Raw genomic sequence first — 13,064 nt, 5'->3', positions numbered from 1 at the left:
TACTTTTGACCTTCTAATTAATGAAAACATATGAGTATTATCTGTACAAAATGGTTTTTTTTCATTTTTGTCTTTTATTTTGGCCTATGGCACTAAAAGGCCCTTTTTACCAGGCCTGTCATAGATTTATCCAGTTCTTCAATGGGATGGCCAGGGAGGACATGACATATTTGAGACAGATCGCCCATGAATTTCTGGAGTTCTCCATCTGGATTCAATCCATAATTTTTAAACAAGTCCCAGAGTGGCAGGCTCATGCTTTTAACATTTCATGCAGTTAATTTCAAAATCTGTGATTTGTTGTAATAAAGATAAAATTTATGCTTAACTCATTGAAAAACTTCTTCAGTACCAAATGAACAGCTGAATTTTTTATTGGCTACAAGCAATTTAGCAGAAGACAGACTGCTGGGTCGGCATCTTTTGTTAAATATAATATTAATATTCAATCCAGTAACCCAAATTCTAATTAAAGCCAAATGATCTGCAGGATTATCACATTATTAAATTGTGAATTTTATTTTTTCTCTCTCACTAGATGGCAGAAGAACGACTTTTCCATTAATTGTGTTATATTTTCTTTTATTATTTGTATTTAAGAGTTATTTGCATATTTAAAGGATTGGTTTTTTAAGGCCAAATGATCTGCAGGATTACATCAGACTATATACTGTATTTACTCGCATATAAGATGAGGTTTTTATTCATTTTTCACTGCTTCATAAACCTAGATCGTCCTATACGTGTGAGCGAAGGAATTTTTGCGTGTTTGCAATAATTTTTGTAAACTGTGTATTCACATTTTTTACCGGATGCTCACCCTCTGGTATTTAAAAACAAAAGTGTTTTATCTGGGTCATTTCAATTGTTCTTGTGTATTGTCAGGAGTAAAGATGAATAGCAATAGGAAAATCAAAGCTTTTGAATCAAAATATGAATTGAAATTCCAAAATCACATGGGAATCTGATATAAGTTTTAATCCATTCTCAGGTGAAAACAGGTGATTATTTGGAAATCGGAATTTGACTGTTAAGAATTGACAAAAAAGGTTCTTGATTGTCCAGCTTTACATGAACAAATTGTTGTCGATTTTACAACATTTTTCCTTACAGTTTAAAATGCCAGTAATTTTTGCAGAACAATGCAGAACATTTACATTCATTTGATATTTTACTTGTGATTAAACGAAANATATTTAATTATTAAAATTACCATATTTACATATGTATAGATCACACCCTGTTTATGAAATGATATATTTGGAAAAACTAAAAATCTTAGAATTGTGCTAAGAAATGAGAGTAGAGACACAGATATACAGAAATACAGCAACACTGCAAATTACAAACAGGGATGAAACAATGATTAATGCTTATTGTTGTGTGCTTGCTCAGTGCGTGTTAAACATAGATCGAGTGAAAGTGAATTACACAGTGAAGTTTAAATTGCAAGTGATGCATTATGCACAAGAAAATGGAAATCGAGCAGCAGGAAGAAAGTTTGATGTAGATGAAAAACATGCAGTGATGGATTCAAACAAAGGATGCTCGAGAAAACATCATGAAATTAGCAATTGTTTCATGGAAAAACAACAAAATATCCTGATCTGGAAGTAAATCTGTTGAGATATATCCATGAAATTTAGGCAAAAGGATTTTCTGAATGTGTTGAAATGATTCAGTTCAAAGCTCAAAGGATTGCTCAAAATATAAAAGTGAATTTAAGTTAAGTTATAGCTGGGCAAGACATTTTATGATACAACATGAGTTTGTGATTTGGTGTCAAAGTTCAATGACACAGCACCTTCCTGACACCTACAAAGAGAAACTGCTTGCATTTCAGACATGTCCTCAACTCAGGAGCAGGAGTTCCTCTTTTCTTTCACAACGATTGTTCATCGCGATGTTTTTCTGCTCTGGAGAAGAAAAACATGTCCTCAGTTTAAGAAAGACACACACCTACAACTTAAGGGCAATAGGCAATGCTGACAAAACTCCTGTCTTCTTTGATATGCCAAGTGACACTACAGTCAATCAGACAGATGAAAAAACAATTCCAGTGAAAACAGAAAGAGCAGAAAAGCAGTGCTGTGCTGTAATGCTACATATCACTGCTGATGGAAACAAGCTGCCACCTTACATCATTTTTAAGCATAAAACCCTGCTGAAAGAAACACAACCACCTGGAATATTGGTACAAGTTCAAGATCAAAGCAGGATGACAGAAGAACTCTACATGAATTTGCTGAAGGCTGAAGTCAGTGTGTTTTGGTGTCCAGGTGCACTATTATGTTGGCAGTCCATGCTGATTGTTGACAGCTTCCAAGGTTATCTGACCAAAAGCATGAAAAAGATGAAGGAAGAAATAACATGGTTGTGATACTAGGAGGGTTGACTGGAATGCTGCAACCACTTGATGTATCCATCCTTTTAAAGCTCGTCTGCAACATTTCTACCATGATTGAAGGTGTATTGTGATGGAGATGACACTGACCAGGAGGCTAAGAAAACTGTCCCTGTCTCAGATGTGTGAATGGATTACGGAAACTAATACCAAAAGAAATGGTATCCAAAAGTTTCAAAGTCACATCCATTTCCAATGCAATGGATGGATCAGAAGACAATGCAGTGCATCTTGCATCATCTGAGAATGATGAAGACTCAAGTGACACTGGTAGTGACAGTGAAGTTTCAAGTGAAGAGCATAAACAATAGCTATCAGTTTCAAATGAAGACATTAATTATAATTGTTATAGTCCCATAGCATTATTGCTTAGTTGGGACCTCAGACAGCTCCCTTCTTTTCTTCTTTTTCTTCGTATCTTTTTCTTCTTCTTACTTCTCACCCCTGGTGGCCTAAAACCTCCAAACAATCTTGCTACAAGTCCTAATCTATGTAAAGACAACTAATGATAATAAATTGCTTTAAAAATTTAAATTGTTTTAAAATTATTTATTATCCAACATTAGGGTGAGGCTTACACTCATTATCTTGAGTACAGGCTGTACCCTAATGTTGGACAAAAAGTTAGGACAAAAAAGTGTTGCCTATATGCACACAAATACGGTAGTCTTAATATAACCCTATTATCCGGCAGATCATTTGACTTTAATTAAATATAATAATTATAAATAAATTAATTAATTAAATTTAATTTTAGAATATTCTGAAGGAAAACTTCTTGATGTCTAGATGATAATATTGATTAATCAATTTCTCTGCATTTTTCAAACATCATGATTTAGAAAATATAATGGTTTTAATTAATCCAGAAATACTTTGTAAATTTAGAAAACTAAACAAAATATTTTTCAATTCCCAACGTAAACAGCCACATTTCTTCTGAATGACAAAGACCAAGCACGAGAGAGTATCATCCAATGTATTTTATTACCATTCTTAACATATATGTATTTCAGGCTTTAGCCCCTCTTCAGTACATTCTATAATTATACAATAAACTAAATCAACAATTACATAAAATAAAACAAACAATAACTATCCACGAAAAAACCTTTTTTACGAGGGTTACACACCACTGCCTTATCCACTGCGAGACACACCACTGCCTTATCCACCTATGTCACCGACCCTGAAATAAGGGCGGACTTCCGGAACACCAAAGTTATCAGACACGTGTTCCGCGCGGATCACATCCGTCACCTGGAGGCCTGGGAGATTCACAAAGCTAGCAGGGGGGGGCAACTGCATCAACTACAAGGACGGGGAAACACTTGCACAGGCGTGGAAGTATTTATTCGAGGAGTTCGAGCAATGGCGGTCGGAGGGGTGAAACACGACACGCACGTTTATTTATTTACATCATTGGCAACATCGTTACAACGATCGGGTCGACAGTCACCACCTGAAGCCGACCTCGGTGGAGGTTGAAAGTACTAGTGGAACTTAATAGTGAAAATAACCCTCGTAAAAAAGGTTTTTTCGTGGATAGTTATTATTCAATGAGGAGTTAATTGGTTGGAAGTAGTTATCTTAATAAAAAAAAACATCCAAACTTCTACATACCTTTACATAACATATTTAGTACAACTTTATATAAAAGTTTTTTTTAACTGTACCATACATAAGTCAATATTGATCTTGCTTGAAAAATTATTTAAGTATGTCAGATCATTCTTTACCATAAAGTGATAACAAACACAACTAACAGTTACAAAGCTCCTCTTTTATACATTTTACTATTGCAATTAGCCAATTTAAAGTATTACGTCACCCCAATTTGTATTAACTAACAACTTATGTTTCATAATTTCATAATGTTCTACAAATTTCCTTTTATAATTGTCCATTTCTTTATGTAATATTTTAATGTTCTGTTTATCTATAACACAACTGTTTTCTTCAATGTGTATAAATATTCTTGTGCTTAAGTTTTATTTCCGCTTAATGTTCTAACCTATATTCAAAAACAACCTTCTTGTTTCTCCTACATATACTTTTTTGTTTTTAAAGTATATGTTCATGTAAAATTTTAAAGAAAAACAATAACAGAAGAATCAAATAAAAGTGCTAACAGAATTTAAAACTGGTTAACTCTTGTTTTTTTCAATTGATATAATATATTCCAATTATATTCCAACTGAAGATAAATGCAATCTGTACTTTTATTATTTTGTTTTCAAATTAAATGCAATAAAATCTTTCGAGTAATGATTCTTTTGGATAAAATAAACAAATAAAGTTAATTTTATTGAAATTTAATAAAAATTACTATGTATCAAGCAAAGATGAAAATTATTTCATTACAATATTTAAAAGATAATGAAGATGAAAATTGTAATAAAGTAATGAAGATTTTGTTTATAATTTATCAGGAACAATTACTGAGATAGAAAATTAATCAACATTTTTTTTAATCTTTGAATTATATTTATTATATTCATTAAAATTACACAATACATTTCTTTTTCAATAAAAATTTTCATGACAAATATTTATATATAAAAATTTTGAAATAAAACATATGAAATATTTCTTATTCAATCACTTTAATTAAATAATATAAGATTTTGATGACTTATTATCACATTGCTCTGTACTCTTTCATTCTTTTATTATTAAACAATTAGCCAAAATGCATTGGAATGTGTCATCTCTTCTTGAAAATATTAATTATATATGGAAGTCCTCTGTATAATTTCTATTATCTTGAAAGCGGAATTTTCGAAAATAAGCAATTTTTTTCTTGAATAATTCCATATTCATAGACAAATTGGCAAATTAATTATTAAAAATAAGTACTTGAGTTTCATTTTTTTCTCCCTCACATTACAAATACATTTATAGAAAAAAAAAACATATTTTAAGAATTTAAATAATCATTTTTTTTTTTAATTATTGCTTCAATATTAAATAACAACTTTTATAGCAAGTTATTGAGAAATGATATCTTTTAAATTATTAATAAAATTACAATAGTTTATTTATTTATAATTATAACTACAATTAAATTTCATTTTAATATTTTAAAATTATTAATGGGATGAATTACACAAAATTGTTATTTATTACTGCACATTTTTAAGGAGGAAGACATCTCAATGATAAAAACACACATTTAAAAATTCACAATATGGTAATATGGGAAGTTTAAAAACAGCATAGAAAAATTAAAAAAGAGAAAAATATATAAATACATACACACACATATATATATATTTATTTATTTATTTATCAAAAAATATAAAAGAATAAATGCTGAATTTTCTTATTTCGGTTTTAATTTTTTATTATTTTACCTTTTGCTTTCTATTTAAAGGAACTTACTTTTGAACTCCAAAATGCTCTAGTTTGCATACAAAGACATTCTAAAGATATAACACTTTATTAAAACATTAAATAATATAAAACAAAGTCCAAATGTTTTGAACATTTTTGTTTGTCTTTAAAACATGAACTAAGATGAAACTAATTATAACATAACATAGAAATGTTAAGAACTCTGTTTAATGTTCTTGCATATTTCCTGAAGTTAGATATTTCTCATTCAATGTCATAAAAACTAGAGGTAGATTAACTCGTACAGAAATGAATCCCAAACAACTTAAAATGCTGATTTTAAACAAAGTTTTTATTTTAAAAACATTTTGGTATTAACAAGTTAAAGAGGAAAGAAATGAATAGTAACTAAGACCTTGAAAATATTAATGCTATTAATAAATATGATAATGAAACTCTCCCTGTAGCCTGTAAAGACATAAAAAGACCAGTACAAATTTAAAATTTTATAAATTATTTATTCATATTTTAAATTGAATTATGTATCGTAATTTCCGTTTTTTATATTGTCATTCTAGTATTTTTATACTATAATTTCCTGACATAACCTGCAAAACTTGCTAGAATGCATAGCCTGCACCTGCTTTAAGATTTGCTTTAAAATACAGATAGCCTCCAGGTTATGTACAGAAAATTATGGTAATTTATTTTATTTCAAATTTTATTTCAAATTTATATTTTAAGTAACCAGGAATAATTTTTAATTTGAATGCCATACTTTCCTGTAGTTTTTATGACATTCCTGAAGATGGATGTTTCTCGCTTCAACATATTAGAAATGTAAATAAACATTCAAGTTTCCTTAAGCAATTTTCAGATTATTATTATTATTATTGTTGTTGTATTAAAAAGAACATTTAAAATTAAAAAAGTTGGGCATTATTCTTAATTATATTGCAATTTGATTTTAGTTAAATTTAACTTTGAAGACGAATAGCTCAGAAATATTTTGATTTTGTTTCATATCATTATATGTTCTAATAAAGCAATTATATCTTTATGGAATTTTATTTAAAAACATTTAAAATGGTATCAGTTTGTATTTTTTTTAATTTTGTAATACGAATTTTTTATTATTATAAATTATCTTTGGTTATATTTTTATAAAATACATTTATTTTAATATTTTATTTCTAATTTTTAAAATTCACTTGTTTTTCTTCAATAAAACTTAGCACTAAGCATTTATATAAACAATGTCATAAAAAAAAAGCAAAAATAATAGCTTTTAATCTTAAATCTTATTGAGACTGATAAGATAAAACATCTCGGAATTACGTATAGTCATAACAATTTACAAAATACATCGTATACGCAAAAATAATACTGATAATTGTATAATATTACAATACGTCACCAATACATCATACATAACAATGGATTTAACTTTTAAAATTTGAATTATAAAACAATATTTGTAGTGAAGAAAAAATGTAACAAATGAATTAAATAAATTTCTTGTATAATATATTTCACATGAATTGACTAGAAAAAAACGTTATCGTTTTAACTTAATATATAAATATAAAGTAACAAATTTATAACATAGAAAATGTGGCAATAACACGAAATATACAATTTCCATGAAATTAATGAATAGAAAGGGACGTTAAGATGTTAGGAATTTGATGTATCAGCACAGTTTGTAATGTCAGATTTAGATGAGCCCATTTTCCCTCAAGGCTGCTTCTAACATTTCATCCTTTGTGTATGAAAGAATGTTTAAATGATAAGAAATTAATAACTGAAAATATTTTTGTACAGTATAACAATGAAATACATATTTTTTCAATTAAAAAACTCCACAAATACTGCTTTTAGGAACAAAGAAATTTATTTACCTAATGTTTTCCAAAAAGTAGTGTTTATGAAGTGTTTTTAACTGTTTTAAATAAAATAAACCAATCTCAAGATATACTTGATGCCAATTTTCACAATAAAATTAGCTCAAACAACTGCTTTTCAGCTGAAATTCTGTATTTTAAGAATTTTCAAAATATGTTCCCTTTTTCAAATTTCCTTTTGAAATTCAAGAATTCAAAATTTATTTCCCTGAGGATGAGAGTAATGCACTAACAAAAGTACTAGCATATATTTTTGTGAGTAATAAACTTAATTTCAATCCTGATAGATAGTTGTTGATCTAATTTTATTATAAAAGAAACAGAAAAAGCAGATATTATTTTTTTTGTAACAAAATATTTATATTAAAATAATTTGAACTGTATAATAAAAATAAATTTATTTAATCTTCTTCTATATATTATCAAATAAAGAATTATAAATACCAAATAAATCATCAGATTAAAGAATTAAATACCATATAATTTATAATTCATAGAGGAAAATTTTTTAATTTAAATTCCATTTAAAGTCCATTCTATAATATGTATAATACATATTATAGAATTCAAAAATTTAGAAAACTAAATTTATTGAAAATACAGTATATGTTTTTGAAATTTGTTCTGTCTTCAGCTGAAATTCAGATAAAACATTTTACATAAAATGTTAATTGTCTTTATTTTTTGTGTATTTAGTATATTGTATTGAAGAAAATGATTATGCGGTCCATGCTTGTCATTCTCTCAGTTATGTGTCCCGCTGTGAAAAAGTTTGGTGACCCCTGCTCTAGATGATTCAAGACATGTTATCTTATAAACTTCAGTGTCTTTTCTAAGTAATCTCAGGCAAGAGTTATAGATTTTTCATTTTTATAGAATTTATGTATGAAAAAAGCATAGAAAAGTAACAAAAATACCTCAGACACAACAAATAAAATTGCTCCAATCCTTCATGAATAATATCACAATGCAAATATTTAGGACAGTGTGTATAATGTATTTTCTGACTTTCAACAATTAACACTAGAATTTGACATGACTAACAAATATTTGGTGACATTTATTCTGAGACTTCATTCAGCTAATCATTTGACTGGAGACTGAGTTATAACATCTGAGATAATGAATTATTATATAAATATCTATATATACAGATACACTAAAGCAGATTCTATTTCCAATTTGTGCAAGGATTATATTTACGTTTTATACATTATTTTACAGCTTATTTAATGTATATTAATCCTACTGCACCTATTTTACTGTTTAATTTCATTTAAAATAATTAGAAGCATAAAAAATGTTCCAAATGTCACTCTTGCTGTAATGGCACTTCTCCCAGCCATTCTGTCTATTGAACTTACCCCATCCAGTATAAAAATGCTTCTGAAAATAACATGCCCAGTTGGCATTTTTTCATTGTTTTCCAATTATTTTTCTAACAGAAAGATTATTGTAAATTTAAACATCTTAACTCCCAATACATTGCAATAACACACCTCCAATTGCCGTATATCATCAGGCTATAATTTGGTAATGATATTTATAAATTATTAATAAATTTAGCCCCTAATGCCACCCTCTAGGGTCAAATTCATTAGTAATTTATAATTATCATCATCAAATTATAGCCCGATGATATACGGCAATTGGAGGTTTGTTATTATTGTATATTAAATTTTGGCTAGATGAATTGACATCATTTCTTTCAAATAAGACAGTGCTTAACTCTTTAAGCTCTGAAAATTCTTTCTTTTCACGTACCTAGAGACTAAATTGTTTTTACCTTTGAGGTTACAAGGGAAACTCGTATAGAAAAACCAGTCAAACAACTTTTCCATTGGCTGATTTTGTCTTTAATGGATTAAGCCAATTTGGCTGATTTTGTGTTTAGAGAGTTAAGAGTATTAACATTACAATGTTAATACTCTTAACTCTCTAAACACAATTTTTATATTAACTAATTTGCAATATTATACTATAAAATACAACATGCAGTAAAAAAAGTTAATTAATTCATAACTGACAGACCAAATAGTTTAAATATAACAACCAAACATATAACAAAATAATAATTAAAAACTACAAAATAAGAAAAATTGTTTTTGATATATCTTACTTATTTCATAAAAAGTAAACACATAAAATTACATTTTCAAATATAAACAGTAAATTAGGAATTACATGAAATCTTTCATTCTATGATCTAATTTTAATCAAATTCATAAATAAAAAGAAATCATTTTAATATCATTGATAAGTGCAGTTTCTCTTTATATAAGCTATAATAAAATGTTAATATGTAAATACATACCTCTTGCAATAAATCTTGTGCAGCAATCGCTTTAAGCACATTTTTCTTACTAGTTTCTTGAATTTCACCTCCTAATAACAACTCATCAAGGATGAAGTATGCTTTTTCGAAATTAAAAATAATGTCCAGTTCACAAACCTAAAAGAAAATTCTCTTTATTTATCCTAATCATGTTTAGAAATATACTACACCAATCAACATAGGGCAATAAACATAAAAAGAACCACAAGACAAGCAAAAAAATTATCATCAAAAAATAATATGAAAACCATAGAATGTTAGAATAGCATAATATACCATGGCCGATGATGATAAATATTTACATTTATTCTTCATATCCATTTTCATTTGAATTAACACAGAAACAAAAATATTAGACAAATTTTATTTTATTCAAAACTGTAAAAATTGTCTTTTTTTATTATAAAATTTTTCCTCAACCAAATAATTGTTCTAATTAATTGGGGTATTTATTGGGCTAAAAATAAATAATTGTTTTTCTGTTCTGAGTAACCTTGGTTAAGTTCTTTGTCTTTGATAAAAAGTAGATAAAGGGAAAAAATGAAATCAACAATTTTATATTTTTAGTTTTATTATTTTTAAAGCTTGTTTTTAAGCTAAAACTATAAATAGTATTAATTCTGCTCCACTGTATTTTTTAAAAATTAAAACATTCGTTTAAAAACAAAACAATGCCAAATATTATAGTATACAGTATATTATAATATTTGAACAAACTTTATTAATATATCATTTTAGGGCTTATCACACACACAAAAACCACACGGTATAAATTACAACAGTCTCTGTTTATGTAAGAATAAGTTAAATAATATTAATGTAAGGGCAAGAATCAGAGTTGTTAATAATAAGTTTTGAAAATTTACTGAAAGTAAAATATTTTCAGACTTGATACTGTTACATGTATTTTCAAGGATTAAACTATATCATTAATTATACACAACACAACAAGTTTTATATTATACAATACTTAGTAAACTAACTCTTGATGATAAATGTAACAGCTGAAGAATATTAGGATTTATTTAAGTATAGAATAACATGGTGTCCTATCAAAACAAGAATTACAGCATGACAATATATAGATAACAGGCCTAAAGTTTCAAATTTTATTCTTGAAACTCCAGTATTCTGTTATTATATAAAGAATAATTTACATTAAATGCAAATGCATACACAGCATATTACATTAGGTTAGAGTGGTTGTTATTAACCCCAGAGGTGAATAAAGCATCTTATGGGGTTGAAAATTAGTCAGGGGTTAATTGGGGTAGATTGAAAATGATTAATTAAAAATTATTAGTCCAATAAGTTATGTATATGACAGTTCAGGATGTTGTAAATTAGTGAGATCATTAATATAAGTAGATCATTTCTATGAAAATAGTTATGTGGATTAATATTGGCTCATCAAATTTAATTATTATAATTATTATTATTAACTGTATTAACAAAAAAGGAAGTCAGTAAAATGTCAGGGAATCCTTTACAAGTCAAAAAAGTTTAGGGACCCCTGCACTAGACTCTTGCTAATCTGGCCATTCCTACATAGTGGTGCCAGATCTGCAAAAGTGCTGAACAGCAGTGCACTCAGAGGAGGGGCAAAGAGATCCTGCCCACCTCTAAAGAAAAAGGAAAGAAATACTAAAAAGTTTTCCAAAAAATTTTTATTAATTAATATTTCTGTTTTTATTTATATTGTATCATGCCTTCTATTTTTATACTTCTCATGAATTAGCATCATTAAATAAAATAGTTAAATTTTATTGTAACTATTTAACTTGGCTCCCCAAGATTACATCCTGAGTGCACCACTGGGGTACTGAATTACTGAGTATGTATAGGCCTAAAGCCTACTCAAACACAATGAATGACATGACCTATTGTTCTTTGTTACTAATTATTTTTTGGATAAATAATATGGTGAACTGACATGCAATACCATATACAGAAATGAAACTGAGTAAATGAGAGAACAAGATGTGTAATGTGACTAACATTTTCATGGAAACAAAAGTGCAGGTGATCACAATGGAAGTATGTCAGATTAGCAAGAGTATATTGTATAGTTTTCTGAATATGACTTCAATGAAATAAAACAGATACTGTATGTTTTCTTATTTTTCTTATTAATAATTTATTACTATTGTGAGGCTCTGGACAGGTCCGAACCCTCGCTAAAATTCGCGGAAAATAATGGTTTTAGAGAAAATAATATATTAGTTAGAAATAGCTTTTTATTTTATGAAAACGCGACGCTAACTTTAAAACAATAGAACAATGTAAGTCCGTCGACCATCTCCGGTTGGAGATCGAATTAAACTTCGATTTTGACCTCTCCCGCGCCCCCGAAAGGTTTCAAATTGTCATCAAGTGACGAGGAGAGACCAATCGGAAAGGGGAATCTGAGGGAAAACAGATAAAACCCCGGGAATCCAAGGACGCGACGGCTTCTTCTCCCGAAACTTCCAAGTGACGGACCTGTTGTAGTGTGTTGTGTCTCGCACCCATCTTCGTCTCCATCTCCCGACCTCGGATCGACATCTTTCCGTCACCGGAAGTCGACAGCATCGTCCGGAGTCATCGAGACGTCGATGAAATGGGTCCTTCACGAACCAAGGACACTCATTCAAAATGGGACTATCGTGGAAACGAGAGGAAGACCCAGAAGCCGCAACCACCGCAGAACTCCCAAGATCGCGGAAATGTTGTAAGCTTCTTTCGTGTTTATTGAAAATAAACGGTTGTGTTGTTTGTAAATGAAGCATCAATCTTTGACTCAACTGCTTCCACATGTCGTCAATTGTTACCGCTCGGCAATCCAGACGGCAGGGGAGACGATGACGATTTATATATCGCCTATAATCGTTCATCGATTCATTGAGTTTCCCCCCCCTCGGCCCCCACATTGGTGTCAGGAGTGGGATATTTTGAGGAAGATGAGGTTGCCTCATACCTCATCATCCGCACTCCCTACTTGGTGAGGAAGCCGAGGCCAAAATTCATTTTTGGAGCTCAGGGAGCACGAACGATGAAGACAGAGACGGATGCTTCGTGTGATTATGTAATTTAAGTGGCAGCCCAC

General features: G+C 29.1%; 1 protein-coding gene across 2 annotated transcripts in view; it reads right to left on the bottom strand.

Annotated features, from left to right (window-relative positions):
* Window positions 1–13,064, bottom strand: part of LOC111633368 (AP-1 complex subunit sigma-2-like) — a 33,221-nt gene that overhangs the window by 5,478 nt on the left and 14,679 nt on the right. The window contains exons 4-5 of one of the 2 annotated variants that reach the window (XM_023377925.1): window positions 9,959–10,096; window positions 6,969–7,502 (exon numbers count right to left, since the gene is read on the bottom strand). In XM_023377925.1, coding sequence (XP_023233693.1) covers window positions 7,458–7,502; window positions 9,959–10,096 — 183 coding nt within the window. In that variant the 3' untranslated portion in view covers window positions 6,969–7,457. Of the gene's footprint in view, window positions 1–6,968; window positions 7,503–9,958; window positions 10,097–13,064 lie in introns of those variants that run through there. The other variant, XM_023377924.1, reaches the window with a different exon arrangement.

Source organism: Centruroides sculpturatus, unplaced genomic scaffold, assembly GCF_000671375.1.
Source record: "Centruroides sculpturatus isolate CEXI.00-Female unplaced genomic scaffold, Cexi_2.0 scaffold628, whole genome shotgun sequence".
NCBI classification, from domain to species: domain Eukaryota; kingdom Metazoa; phylum Arthropoda; class Arachnida; order Scorpiones; family Buthidae; genus Centruroides; species Centruroides sculpturatus.
Note: the sequence above shows the minus strand (reverse complement) of the source record. Positions and strands in the feature narration are given on the sequence as shown.